The following is a 15,250-nucleotide window of genomic DNA, read 5'->3' on the forward strand; positions in this document are numbered from 1 at the left end:
GTGCAATGCTATCACCAGATCTGTGTGTGTCACCTGCTTTGGGGAAAATAGCTCCATTTGGGGAAGGAAGATTTAATGAAAGAGGGAAAGAGAGTATCAGGACACAATTTTATCAGGGTACCCAAGACAAAATTTGAACATCATAAACAGCTTCTAGTGAAATCATTCAAACATCTAGCACTTGAATATTACAAATGCAGAAGCAATTCTTGTAACACGTTACTACACTGCATCACCTTAATGTAGTAGTAGGCAACAAAAAAATTATAGAGAAAATAAAAAGACGACATAAATACCAGAGACAAGCCTTCTGCATGCTTGCTCACAAATTGTGTTAGGACACAACTTGTAAAATAGCCAATAAAACATGCTATATGCTTAAGGCATTTTCAAAAGCCAAATATTATATATTAGGAACCATTTAACTAGAAGACATAGCTCCTGAGCTACTGTACAATTACAAATGAGAACCATTTGTCTGTATAAGAAATAATAAGGAATGTAGTTTACATTAAGATTTCTGTTTGAAAATATCTATAAATATTCCTTTTCAGTAATATTTTCTTGAACTTAAAAGGCTGTTTTAACCATGATGCAACTTTCTACCTTATGTCATGAATGCAGTGAACATTTTCTCCCTTAGGAATCTCAAAATTAAGCACGCAGATATAATACACCTATTAAAATGTCAGTTCTTTAGAAAAACAATAGCCTTCCCTTCCCACCTTCATTCAATTACCTGTTCCATTTCAAATCTGTGAAAATGAATGAAAGACAGCTCAGCTCATTGCCAAGCCTCCTCCCACTGTCCTGCACTCTGTCTTGGAAGGACTTCTACATCTACCATACAGTACCTTTTTTTTTCTCCCTCGCAAAGATTAATAATAAACCTCTGCAAAGAAAATGAAAAAATCTGAGCTCTCAGAGTCAAGCAGAATGAGATTAATGTGAAAATGTTTCAATCGACTTCAGTCTTAAATAATGGAATTTCTTTGTTTCAAATCTTAACTTTTTCATGAAGCCCACCTTGATCATGGTACAACAGAGGAAATATTTTTCCTTGAAAGAAAAAGGCTCTCCATAAAACATGGGAAAAATTTGCAGCAAATTACTAGCAATTCCAGCAGTGTTAGAATCCATTTAATTTCATTACTCTGCATTAGAATTAGCAAATTAAAGGTTTACTGCCCTATAGTCTGATACATCAGTACCAAAATGATTGTAGTTAGAACATATTGGAAAACATTTCTTCTACTTTTCAGAACTGCCAAAACATCCAATATGTCAAAACAACTCCCTGTAGTACATTTTCAAATGTACTATCTGAATACAAATTTCTCTCTGTTAACCATAGTAGGAAACCCCAGCTTTCCAAAAACACCCAGGGGAATCAGCCACATAGCTGCTAATGAATTTCACTGGAAATCGTGGAAACACTCTGCAAAGTTCCTGGACCTTTTTCAGATGCTTGTAAGATCCCTGCAAAAATCCTTTTTGGAATGTCTCAGCATGAGACATCCTACCTGATATTAAACCACTAAACAGATTATCTTCTGTCACCATCTTTCCAAACAATAGCATTGAACAAGAAAGCTTATTGACTTTTAACCAGACAAAATGTATAGATATGTTAATCACACGTATCAGCTACAGATTTCTCCCCTAGCTAAACCTTCCAAACCTACAGAAAGCAGCTATGCTCAACCATGGCAAAACACAGCTACAGGAAAGGGTACTACTTTCATACTTACAAAGTCTTGTCGAATGTCATTGAAGTCCTTGCCATACTTTTCCAAGGCCTCTTCAAATAAACTAGCTTCTGATGCTGACCACTCTTCCATTTCATCTCTACACAAGACAGGCCCTCCCAGAGGCACCAGAACACTGATGGCACTGCTCAGATCATAGTTGTGTTTATGCAGTGTGTCCATTGCATGAAACTGGCAGGGACAAGGAGAGAGTAAAGTCATGTTTAAATAGACAGTAGTCCGTCTCAGTTAACGCAAATTCAATATATGATTCTCTATAAACCAAGCAAGGAGCCTCAATTAATGCTAAATTTAGAATCTATCTTGATACCATAGTTTTCTGCTGCAGAATATAAGGAAAATAAATGGTTTATTGCTTAACCTGGGAAAGGAAATACCTTGATAAAACATTTACCATGTTTAAATGACATTAGTTTATTAGCTCCTGCAAATTACTAGCAAACATTTCTAGACAATCTCTTGTTGATAGAAATTGGTTCCAAGAAACCCAATAAAGACAGTGGCATATATTGACTGTGAGACCATTTTCAATTAACAGAAGCTCTAAATAGTAACTAAACAGCTGCTCATACGTCTATGAGCTCGATATTCTCATTGCTGGCAAAGGGAGACATTTATTATTTTTGTTATCATCATACTGAAAGAGCAGCAAGATTTTTGTCCCTTGCTAAACACTGTTCTCGCAGACCAGTAAATAAGATTTCTTTGGTTGATTCCCTTTCTGTTATAAAAGGGAAACACAGAAAACAAACAAATTAGAACAATCTTCCCACTATATGTAACACTGAATTCTCCCATTGCTAACCAGTGCTGGGGAATATGAAAAGTAAACAATTCCACCACCCATTGGGAAAATGAGCAGCACACAAGAAGCATTTCTGACTCAGTGTCCTGAAAGACCCCATAAGCACAATCCAACTGGCTGTGCTGAAGGAGGTATCAGAGTGATGAGAATGATAATGATTGTCACCCTGTGTGAGTCTCCTTCCAATGTGTCCCACCAGAGTGCTGAGCTCCAAGCATAACGTGCAAACTCTCACAAGCCACAAACCCAGCTATGAGAAAACTTTTGAAGGAAGGAACAACTCCTGTATTATGTGTCAGCAATTCCAGCTGAGCTTCAGCATACAAATATACTGCAAATAATGGATTTTTCTGATCTTTTGCCATCTTCTATCAATGACTATTGTCTTTTTCCAGTGTTTAGTGTAAGTCTTTGAGTGCTATCAAGCACAAGATACTGAAACTCTTTTGTCTGCAAGAAGCAATGTCACTATTATCCTGCAATATATCATTTTATTTATGGTTCAATCAAATTCACCAGCCTGGAAAAAAGCCATTGTTAAAGTCAAGTATTCTAATATGAAAGTATGTAACATAATATCTAAAATCCATGGGCTTCATATTAGACAATGTACATTGAAATCACTGGTTTATTGTTTACCATTGAGGCACTGAATAAACCAGGCCTAAAGATTGAACCCTTACAGTAGATGTATTACTGAGGTTTTAATCTTTGTTTGAATTGCAGCCCTCATAGAAAAGCAGTACATGCAGAACATCTTCCAAGCAGATGCTGATCAGATCTATTCGCTGATAGACGCTTTCATAAAAATGATGACAGAAGCAAATAAATCGGAATCTTGCTCTTGCTTTATGTTCATTTTTCATCTATAACAAACATTCGACTCCATAAAAATTTGTTGATACTACTAAAGAAAAGACTCATACTGAACTGTGTGGATAAGTGCTGTCCTTGCTGAGCTGTCCTGTGACAGAAGATCACGGACTAGTTCTTTGATAACAACTCTGCATTCTGCAGGTTTCCCAGCCCTCACCTGCAGTGCAAATTGTGGTACCAAAAGCAAAAGAAGACTGAAGCAATTCATAGAGCCTAAGAAAAAAAATCCTGGAACATCTTCTTTTTTTCCACTTTACCCTAGGAATCAGGAGGCTGGAGACCTGGCATTGCCTCTCTCAAACAGGAGCCTGAAGGACAGAGAAAGAACCACCCTTCCTTAAGAGCTCTTGCCCAGGGCATGCTGTCTGGCACAGACAAGGGGGCCCATCAGAGGAAAAGTGCTAGCCATGCAGGCAAGAGGCAACTTCAACTCCAAGTATAAGCAGGCAGAGGAAGGAACTTTTTACCACAAGCTAAGGAAGGGCTGTATGGAGCTGGAAGAAAGGGCACGAGAGGCCATCCTGCAACCAGCCACACAACACAGCTCCCAAACTAGCTGCAATTTCAGATTGAGCCACCTCCATCAAAGCACTCAAACTGGAAACTGAGTGTGGATTCTCCGATTCAATCATATTTTAAGTCTGTTTACCTTAGGAGCCACATATATGGAAGTCTAATAAAAATCATTAAAAAGACACCACTCAAAATTCAAAGCAAAAGACCGTTCACACTTTTCATTTTGAAGAGACACCCAATATCAGATTTAGGTCCCTACAGTAATGTCACACAAGCTCTTCTGAGCAAACCCAACACAAGAAAAAAGTGAAGCTATCAGCCTGCTTTGTTTTAAATAGCTCTCATGGTCAGTATAAGCACTATGAAATATTTAGGAATCTGAAACAGAAGGTCTTCCTAATCTCTTTCTTTTCCTAGAGATCAATTTTCATTATAAAATAAAACACTGCTTTTAAGAAGGCCAGAAATGCAAGTTTTAGTTGCCTGTCCACAAGTCTTTACCACTGTAAGAGAAGCAAATTCATTATTATCTAAGAAGGTAAACATGGTTTCTTGTCTTCATTAGAGTTTTCTAAAAGCAGGGGGTTCCCTATCTTGTCTCATTACCTTCCCTATGTTTTCAAAATAAAGGAGCCTGAAAGCAGTCTCTCAGTTGTTATTCATCTGCAAGAAATGTGTACATCAACCCTGAATTCATCTATGTTCATAACCTAGGCTTTTTTTTTTTAGTATCAGTCTGTTTACAGTTATCTCTGATTAAAACTAATTAGGATTAAAACTTAATTAGGAATGCTGGAAAGCCACAGGTGTGGTGCACAAGAATCCCATTAATAGCACCTCAGGTGCAAGGGTTATCTGCCTTGCATTAAGAAGATAGATGGTATCATTTTCTTTGTCTTATGCATCCATATCCAAAGTATAAATGAGATACACCACAAGTTCTGCAAACGTCTCTACTAACTTTAACTGCTGCTGAAAATATGCTCCCAATTAACATGGAAATGTCTGAAAAAGTAACTACTATAATGACAAATGTGTCTTTTCTTAACTTAGAAGGAAGTACGTTGCCAAAAAGCAAAAAAGTAGGGTTTTAAAAAGCTGAGGGGGTAGGAAAATGAGAAGAGACAGACACAATAATTAAACCTAGGGTGGCTCCTCTGATGCCTCATTATAAGATATGCCTTTCATTAAGTGTAATGGAACTTAATGGATCATTTGCAATGGAGAAACATTAACATGGCAGTCAAACAAAGTATCCCTTTATTAGCAGCATTGCACATGTACTTTCAAATGAGAAATTGCCATAAGGATAAATCCACTCTATTAACCACTGAATACAGAATGCAAATAAAGAAGGGATATGCAATATGTGAGATTTATTAGAAATTCTTAATCCAACAAAATATTAATAAAATAAAAAATGTTAAAGAATTATTTTGAGTAACAAAATAAAGTATTTAATGTGAACTGAAATGAATTGAAATTCCCTGCCTTTACAATACTGTCATAGTCCAGACTAAATCAGTTTCCTGTTCAATAGCCTTTGAGTACACTGCAAAAGGTAATAAACTGTTTTGTCATCACAATAAAAAATTATTTTATCTGGAATACAAGAATTGTCCCACCGAATCAGACCAATCACATATCTAACTAAGTATTGTGTCTCTTACAGTAGCACCAATGGAACATTATCTAAAATATGCAGATAAGTCTGATCACAGTCTGAGGTCAATTCCCTTTAATTGACCAGCATCTACAAAGCTTCAGAATGAGGACATTTAGAAGGTACACCTTTCCCTATTCTCCTCAGTACTAATTTGTGGCCTATATAGCTATATAAGTTTTCTAACCTTTTTTTAACCTGCTGGTACTGCCCATTCCCACAAAATTTTGGGCAACTGAATTCTAAGGGCTCTCTACTCCCTTTATAAGGAAGTGCCTTAACTATTTTAAACTGATCTGTTAGTTTTATTAAGTTTCCTCTAATTTTAATGCTCCGGTATCTGATAAATAGCAGGTCTTCTTTAGCCTTAACTATGTGATAGTGTTTAGGTACAAAAATACCTAAAATAATAAAACAACAGTTGATGTCTTTGGAAATCTAAGTCAAACTTGATTCTCTGAAACAGTAATACTTCAGGTATCACATAGTGTTCCAGGCATACTGTATTTACTGTAGCACACCTTCTCAGCTGGTATGATTAAACCTGTAATCAATATATCTTTCACTTTCTCTAAAAGATGCAGGTGCTTACATTAAAAGTGAACAGTTTACTAAGGAAACATAGCAGGAATATGCTAATTTAAATATTCTTTAAAAATATGCTTACCAAGTCAGATTAGTTATCCTTTAGAAAATATGATGACATACACATCCATTAAGTACAAAGTATTATCCACACAATTTTCAATCAGCTTTATTGCCACATACTTTAATGACACTGCCCTGAATGAATCTTCATACAACATGTATTATCCATTCTGCTGTGGGTGATCCACAACTAAAGCCAAGTGTTGGACAGTGTGATTACAGGGGCAGCACTTAGAAGCTTAGAGAAAACAAACAGGATTTTCTAACACATATTCCTTGCATGCAGGTATCTAAAGGACAACAGGCAGAAAATGGAGCCTTTGGAGGACCAGACAATGTTGAATGCATGGATACAGAAGTTGTAGGATGTCTAAGAAGCCACCTACCAGTGTAATGTCTCGGGAAGCAGCAGCTGCACTCATGTGTAAACTGGGTTGCCTGACAGAACTACTGCAGTCCAAGGCTCGAGCAAACGTGCCAACCGCACTGCAACAGAGGAACAGGAGCAGCAGTGAATACACAGAAAGAGGTAATCTCTTCTATCAGACTGTCATAGCCATAAAAGTGTCCTTTTACACATGGAAGTCACATTCTGTTACTGCTAAGATTTCAGATCTTTGCTAACAAGGAACAACTTGATAAAGACAAATAACTAAACGCTGCAGCAAAAACTCTGACCTTCTGCCCTCAAAAGTAATGGCACACATAATAAGAACATCAGCACAGAAAGAAAAGATATTCAGAGAATTCTCATGTACCGACCTCTTAATGTATGGATTTTTAAATTAATTATGACTTCAAAGGTTCTCCACAGTTTGGGATTTACAATCAGGACTATTATTTCTAAAATTACAATGATATAATAGTGCTTAAAAATTATAATTCTAATTAAAAAGGAGGTTCACCATGTCCCAGGGAGGAAATTAAAAACATTTTATTCACTTCAATAGCACATGTCTACGACTTAGCGAGTCAAAAAAAGCATATTAGCTTAGTCTAAGGAACTCCCAAAATCCTGGTATTGTCACAGGTTTTAAGCAATAATGAAATAAATGGATGTCTCAGCCTACTTAATTTAAGCATTCCATTATTGAAATTGACATACTTTTTCCAAAACTTTACTTTCTTTTCCACTTTTGTTGATGAATTGTATATGGCATCTATTATACTTAGACTGTTCCAAACTGTAAAAATTTCCTGGAGAGCAGTAAGCATTTCTTGGAACTACATCTATGTATCATACACAGTGAAGGAAAAGGTGCTTAGAGAATTTGACTGGGCCCAGCATATGAAACAGGAAATGAGCAAAGATGCAGTGACACAAAAGATTGCTATTAATAAACAGATCAGAAGTTCCTCCAGTACCTGGAGTTGTATAATGACTCTTAAGGTGCATTGTGTCACACTGCTATCAGAAAAAACCCATTTGCTGCAGTTATGACATAAGCCCTTCTAAATTCAAAGACCCACATACACAACTTACAGCTGCAGAATTATACCAATGGCAAATGTCACTTACAGATTTATAGGATACAGCAATACAGCAATGTATCCTAGAAATCTGATATTCAACAGTAAAACAGTCTGATAGTAAGGTATGCTACTGCAGTTTTATCTTGAGTTTCAAAAAATTTATTACTGAATGCATGTTTCAGTACTTGCTGCCACAGTCTTACAAGTTAAGATTCAACAGCAGTGATTCAGACTCCTGGTATTAACTGCTTTAGATTTCTAAAGGCTGTGGAATAAATAAGCAATATTCAAATGGTTTTCCACAACCTTTGCTCCCTCTTTGTGGGGATGGCAAATATGAGATGAGAACACACTACCACATTCTATTTTCTTTCTTTTTTTTTTTTTTTCTTAAAGCTTGGCAGTACATAAAACACTATTTGCCCACAAATCACCCCCAAGAATAAGGCTCTGTTATGAGCACATTTCCTGATATCTGTCAACCCCTTTCAGCATGTTGGCATTGATAAGGGTTGTAGCTAAGCAGTCTTTCCTGTGATCCTTCTGTCCCTACTGCTCAAACCAGTGAATGTGGCGTGACTGCATTTCTCTTCTGCTGCTACCTGCTAGCTTCTTATCTTCCTTTTGCATAATTAAAATGATTTCTAAACTAAAGTCTGAGTATGCTGTGAACACTACAAAGAACGTTCTCTCACAGTCAGTCTCTGGCAGATCAAACTTTGGAGGCTGACTTCAGAGCCCAAGAGTATTTTGTTGCTCAGAATGCAAAGTCAAAATTAAGAGCTAATATAAAGCTAGGCTTCTTCTGAATAAGTGATAGAGAGGTAAGAGCTGATGCACCAGTGGACATTGCTTTCAGGGCTGTACTGAGTAGGGGAAGGTTGCAACCATCAGAGGAATGCTGTGTGGAGGTTTGAAGTACATGAGTGCAAAACAAATTAATAATAAATAAAACACATAAAGACAAAAGAAAATAATAAAAACAATAGAATAAAATATTATAATAAAAAACATCAGACATAATGGAACAAATATGATAATAACAAGAAGTACAAAACAAATAAATAATACATAATAAAATTCAGGCAGTGTATCATTTGGGGTGTCAGTGGGGACAGGAGGGGTGGGGATGGTACAGGACACAAACTGGGAGGTCTGGAGGTGTGAGATATGTGTATATCCATGGCTCTCTTGAAATCAAACTAATTTCCAGTTCTCCTTTCCATAGAAACTTGTAAAAAACAGTGAATTTCCAAAAAAGTGTAGAAATTTTAGAGCATTTGACTGTTAAATTGTAACTAGGTTCAAAACTAAATAGTGATATACAGTGTTTTGTATAATCTAGCTATGCAATTCAGATCCAAATCCAATATTAATTTTAGAAATCACTAAAATACCTTAATTTTTATGTTTTTCAATTAAAAATACAGATATGAAGCACATCTTGATGAAAAGGTCAAAAACTACCTTTGTCATTTTTCCTCACATGACTTTTTCTAATTCCACCATTACAGAATTTTTTTTTATAAAAGGAACAAAATAACTAACCAATGTCATTTCCAGAAGACACAGTATTGTCTTCACCTACCCAAAATAAAACTCAGTGTTAAACCAACACAAGCTAAAATCACATCCTAACCACTTATTTTGCTTAACAAACTCTTTCAATACTCCCGTTTCAATATTATTGTTAAGCTTGTAGAATTCAAAGAATAATTGCAAATAGTTAACTGAAATTATATTTAATTCAATTATAACAATAATAAGCTGAAAACCCAAAAAAACTGTGCTCAGCAAGCTATTTATGAATAATTCAACATGTAATTAAAATACTAAGACTTCAAACAGAAAGCAACACTCCCCAAAATAAGCTAAAGCCAAAAGTCACACAGACAGTGAATTACACAGGTAGCAGGGAGATGGACAAGACAAACAATTGGCATTATCAGCAGGGGGATGACTCTCTGTACAGCCTGCATCAGCAAGCAGCTCTAAGGGCTTTAAGGGTTAGACCAAATGATTCAGTGTTACCTTAATTAGGTTTTCCTTGGTTTAATTATCTTAAAGAGCAGAACCAAGAAGGTTCTCTCAAGGATTTATAACAGATTGCAGCTGACAAGCATAAAAACAAAACAAATGTATACAGTTCAGTGCCAGGATCTAAGAGTATGGATTAAATCTACAAATTGGGCAAAATTCAGCAAGGTCTATGTCCAAAAAATGTGAGAGATCACTGCATTGCTATGCCTGTGTACTCTACATTAAGCCAAAATTTCAGATTAGATTTTGAACACAGAGAATACATTGTTCCAAATTTCTTATAGCTCAAGTCTACAACATTAAAGGAAATAATTGTTCAATTTTTTTGTGTAAGATTAATGTTAGTGGTAGCCAAAGAAATTAAGAAGCAGCAAACACAAGAGACTGCCCTAACAAGTTTGCAAAGATTTGGTGGCTTGTCAGTAATTAGTTCTGAAAAGGGCTGTTATTTATCAAAGAAAATCTGGAACCACTGCAATTGTACATCAGGATGAAAACAGCCTCTGCTTCTCCCAGTAGCCACAGCAGTCCAGCAGCAAATCAGATCCAGAAAGTTCCAGATGCAGGTAAGTAACTCTCAATTTTCTTCTAGCTTGTTTCTTGAAAGTCCAGCTGAAACATACATTCTTGTCAATCTGAGGATGTTTATTTCAAAACTGTTCACTTTTTCTTTACACTGCTTTTTTCAGTGATACCAGACAAGTAGTGGGTATACTTGGACAAAGCTGTTGGAAGTGAATACATCTGTGCATACATCTGCAAACCCAGAATTCTCCACAGATGCTTGCAAACTGATGAGTGAGACCTATGCCTCACCTCTGAGCTAATATTTTGAGGAAAACAGGTAAGCTATATTTGGTGTTTTTCTACATATTAGGAAAGGAAACCTTTTGTTTTCCTTCTCCTTACTCCAGTGTTCCTCTTCACACTAAATTGGAAACAGTACTAAAAGATGACCTCTTAGACTGCTCTGAACTTAAAAACCAGCAAATTAATATTTGACTGCTTATTAAGAAAATATCATGATACTTAAAATATTGCAAAGAAGAAACAAAGATCTTCAGTGAAGACACATAAAAGCAACAAAACATTGATTTAAAACTGAAAATACACATGAGATTTTTACCACTCAGTTTTGCAAAGTCTGACCTGCAGAATATATTCAAAGTAAAATCATACTGTTACAAAAGATTTTTTTTGCATTTCTAATCAACTGCTGGTACAGTGCTATGCTTCATTATTATCACTTCAAGTATTTACAGCACAAAAGGAGATGGCATGATAAACATGAAAAGTCACCTGCCACTGTTCTTTTGCTGAAAGATTTTCAAAGTTAGAGTAGGAGTGGCATGATACATAAATGTATGCTACAAGCAACCTTCACTTTCATTGCTATATGAATAGAAATGAAACATATGTTAAGTCTTTCTTATTCAACAGAAATAGAATCCGATAGATAAAAGTAGTTTAATTCACAGGAGGTTATTTAAGGCATCATCTGTATGCCATCCTGCAATTTCACAGTCCCAGAGGAGGAGATGTACAGCCCCCTAAAAGCAAGTCCATGAAAACTCTGCTACGGAAATTTATTCTTTATACTGCAATAGATCACAGTTCACTAAAAAAAAAAAAAAAGTTCAGCTTCAAGTCTGAATTAGTTCTTTTTAAATGAATTTGGGTCAAGAAGTACAGTAATACAAAATGCACAAAGGAATAAAGATATACTAGCCAGGTATGACAGGCAGAAACACAGAATTTTTTTTATATGCCTGGTAAACTTGATGTGAACGTATTTTTCCTTTTTACTGCTAAACCATCTGCCTACCATTAGATGCTGTAATTCACCTTCCTAGCAAACATCCAGTTTTGAGAACACAGCACTGGCATCAAGATTTTTCACTGTTTTTGCTGCATAATCTTATGTTGCAATTCTGCCATTAAATTTAATTATCTCTTTAATGAACTTCAATTTCTTTTACTTCTCAGCACCTCCAGAGAATCCAGAAGCATTGTAATACTAAAGACTGCAAACTGATGTCTTTAATGTATTTATTTTCATTTACGAGCTTTGGGAATCTGGTCTACTGCCACTGACTACAATGAATTGTTTCACAAGAACAGAGTATTATTTTTGATCACATCTAAAGGTTTTTATTCATGGTCCTCAGTTGTGAGTGTATTATTTTCTTCTGTATAATGAAAGACACCTTGCCAGATGAAGCTGCACTATGTTCCCTGCCTCACTGCAAGATAAATTAATGTAACAATCATAGAACATCTCCAAATACACCAACATACTGTGAGCACTTATAACATAGTAACCAACAGAAAATTAATATAATCATTGTCCTAGAGCAAATGGAAAAGTGGGAACAACACAGGAAGGATCAAGTTCTAATTTAACATGACTAACAAGTAATTTTCCATTCTTCTATGATTTTACATCCAAAAAAAAGCAGGTATTCAAATGAAGAGAGATATGTCAGATAGAAGTAATGTCATTTTAGTGTCATAGAAATCAAAGTACAAATTTTTAAGGTAGAGATGCAATGCTTCAAGGCTATTTTAATTAGATTTCAAAACCCTGGTTTAGTTGGAAATAAGCTGGGATCACAAATGTCTGTAAAATAGCTTCATTTAGAAATATATTCCTTCCAGAAGACTGTGTTGGTAATGTAGTTAGATGAAGCAGAATAAAAGAACCACATTCCTAATGGTTTCACTGAATCATAAAGCACATAAATGGAGCTAGAATGTACCAAAAATGTATCATGCAATGAATTGTAGACCAATTAGCAGATAGAATGAAAACTTAAAAAAAAATTTTAAAAGGGTCATTTCTCAGCATCTGTCCAGACCAGAGCCCACACTTCCAATTGCATTTGAGACTGGGCAGGTTAATTTTTGACTCTGAAAAACCAAAAAAAGACAGGACTATTATAATAGACAGACAATAGGAATGCTTCATTTCCTAACACTGTGCAACTTGGGACAGAATTAGAAAAGAACATAAGATCTGGCAATAAAATGAAGTACTCCTTGTATATTAGAAACTATAAGAGACTGGTAACTGGAGGAAACAGGGTGTATCTAAATCAGTTCAAATTAGGAATGCTGCCCCCAGCATTTTTATCTACTGCATTTTAACCAACAAAAAGTATCTCACAGCATAGTGACTGAGTTCCTCTTAGAAGTAGTTCCACACACTCACAGATATTTAGTTCACAGGACCTGATTAGAGTTATGACTAAAAATAAGTCTGCTCAAAATGTGCAGTGTGGACACTAGACCATCAGCACCAAACATTTCAGTTCTACAAATCCATTTCTACAATACTAAACTATTTGCTAATGTGGGCAGGTCTCAGTGGCTGTTGCAGCTTCTCAAACTCCTGTCCTTTGGTAGACACAGAAGAAACATGGCCAATGGATAGACAGAAGGAAAACTGGTTGGTGCAGTTGTGCCTGATTTGAATGCAACAGAAAATGCTGTTGGACTTTCCATTGTCAAAGCAAAAATATCACCCAAAAGACAACTCAAACCCAGAATACATTAGTCTGAGGCCTCAAGCTTCTCCTAACAGATGCTTTTGCTAGCTCAAGCAAGAGTCCTAACCCAAATTATGCTCCAGTAGCAGCAATAAGGTACTTTCAAGATTTGTGTGTCAGGCAAGACTACTTGGGCAGGCCAAGTTTATAGATCCTTCCACTTCTTTCCAAATTTTTTTGGCATTATTACCTCTAATTTCTGCACAGGATAGGTATATTCTACCTTTCTACCCAGGAAATAATTGAATAGTAGGGCTTAGTGAGAGGCCCAGACCGACCAGGCAAACCTCAGAAAAAGATCTCTTGTTCCTGAGACAGTAAAAAAACCTTGTAAGACTGGGAAAGCTACATGTCCAAGGTAAAAATATAAATATGCTTGTAAATGGGCAACACAAATAAAAAGAGTATTTAAAAAACTTCTAAAAAAAACAATAAAGCTGCCTCTGTGATTGAAAAAGCTAAAGCATTTAAGGACAAAAGCAACTCTTCTTTCAACCCAATCAGACTGCAAAAAAGAAAAAAAAAAAGAGAAGAAATACTCAATTCCTTCAACACAGCATCTAAAAAGGATCACTTGAAAATGCTTTTAAAATGTCAAACATAATAGCAAACACATACTTAACGAAAATCACACACCTGGGAAGGTATTTATGAAAAAATTCTTCTTGTCATATTTTCAAATTTGTAGAACTAAACACAACCAGAGAAAAGATCATTCCAACTGGAAATCCAGCAGGCACAGCCAATGCCTAGTGAACCACAGCTAGGCTGCGGCAGAGCTATCTGTATGCACTGCTCATCACATCATAATACCAGCTCTCCACTATTACTCAAGCAGCTTTTAATGGTCCTGTATAAATCCTGTAACCACTCAACACATGGAATTGAATGCTGCCACCAAATCATTACAGAACTATTTTTCCAGAAATTCATAAAAAATCTGTCCCAGAAACCACTTAGTGCCTCCTGTGAATCCAAGTATGGAGGAGCTTGGAAACCAATTTTGCCAGCTGAAAACTTCCAAAGATGAGAGGAGTTCTGTGGAAGAACATCCACAAAGCTGCACCTGAGTAATACCTGATTACAGATGGCCATCCAAATACCACAAGACCTTGGATAGTTACAATTAATCAGCCCTGATTCACTACAACAGAAACCATCTTTAAAGAAATGTGTCAACTTTTTTAAAAAAATGCAGTCTTGGTCAGGGCACAGCACTCCAAAGATTGTCTTAAATAACAGGAGGAGAAAAGCATATTCTTCTGTATGTATTTATTCTCTGTTACTTCCCAGCAGGCTGCTTGCTGCTACACTCCTCTGGGAACATTTTTGGCTCCACAGAATACTACTTCAGCTCCCCAGAGTGGCTAAGAAACAGCAAGTAGAGGAATTCTAAAGCAATGAATGAACTCTGCCAAAATTCACAGTCTTCATGCAGATGTTTCTTTAGGGCACACCACAATAATCTGGCCATACATCTCCAGGTATTTTACTGCTGGTGAAAAAGTAGTTCAGATTCCTGGTTTCTGAGGAACAGCTACCAGACCCTGTGACGTTCTGAACACCTGTTAACACCTAAACCCCTCAGTCTTGCTTGAAAATTCAACAAGGGCATGTAAAAAAACCAAACCAAACCAAAAAGTTTTAGTACTTTATAGAAAGGATACAGTATTTCAAGTGGGAGAGTAAGGAAAAAAAAAAAAAACAAACAAGTGGATCAGCACCTGAACTGTAAATGAGTAAATCAGCATCCCATACCACCACACACAAAAGCTGAAAAACATAGAGCAACTCCTTTTCTTGTTTCCTTCCTGAAATGCTTTTTTTCAAAAGGGAGAAAAAAAAAACCCCAAAAACTAGAAACCACATAAAAGGATTATTTGCCTAAGAAGATTTGAGATTACACTCTGTA

General features: G+C 36.1%; 1 protein-coding gene across 2 annotated transcripts in view; it reads right to left on the minus strand.

The window, feature by feature from the left end:
• The window catches only part of MTA3 (metastasis associated 1 family member 3), a 131,333-nt gene that overhangs the window by 61,784 nt on the left and 54,299 nt on the right, over nucleotides 1–15,250 (minus strand). For both annotated transcript variants that reach the window (XM_066316108.1, XM_066316109.1), the window contains exons 8-9: nucleotides 6,664–6,763; nucleotides 1,752–1,940 (exon numbers count right to left, since the gene is read on the minus strand). In XM_066316108.1, the coding sequence (XP_066172205.1) occupies nucleotides 1,752–1,940; nucleotides 6,664–6,763 (289 nt within the window). The remainder of the gene's footprint in view (nucleotides 1–1,751; nucleotides 1,941–6,663; nucleotides 6,764–15,250) is intronic.

The sequence above is a fragment of the Sylvia atricapilla genome, chromosome 3 (assembly GCF_009819655.1).
Source record: "Sylvia atricapilla isolate bSylAtr1 chromosome 3, bSylAtr1.pri, whole genome shotgun sequence".
NCBI classification, from domain to species: Eukaryota; Metazoa; Chordata; class Aves; order Passeriformes; family Sylviidae; genus Sylvia; species Sylvia atricapilla.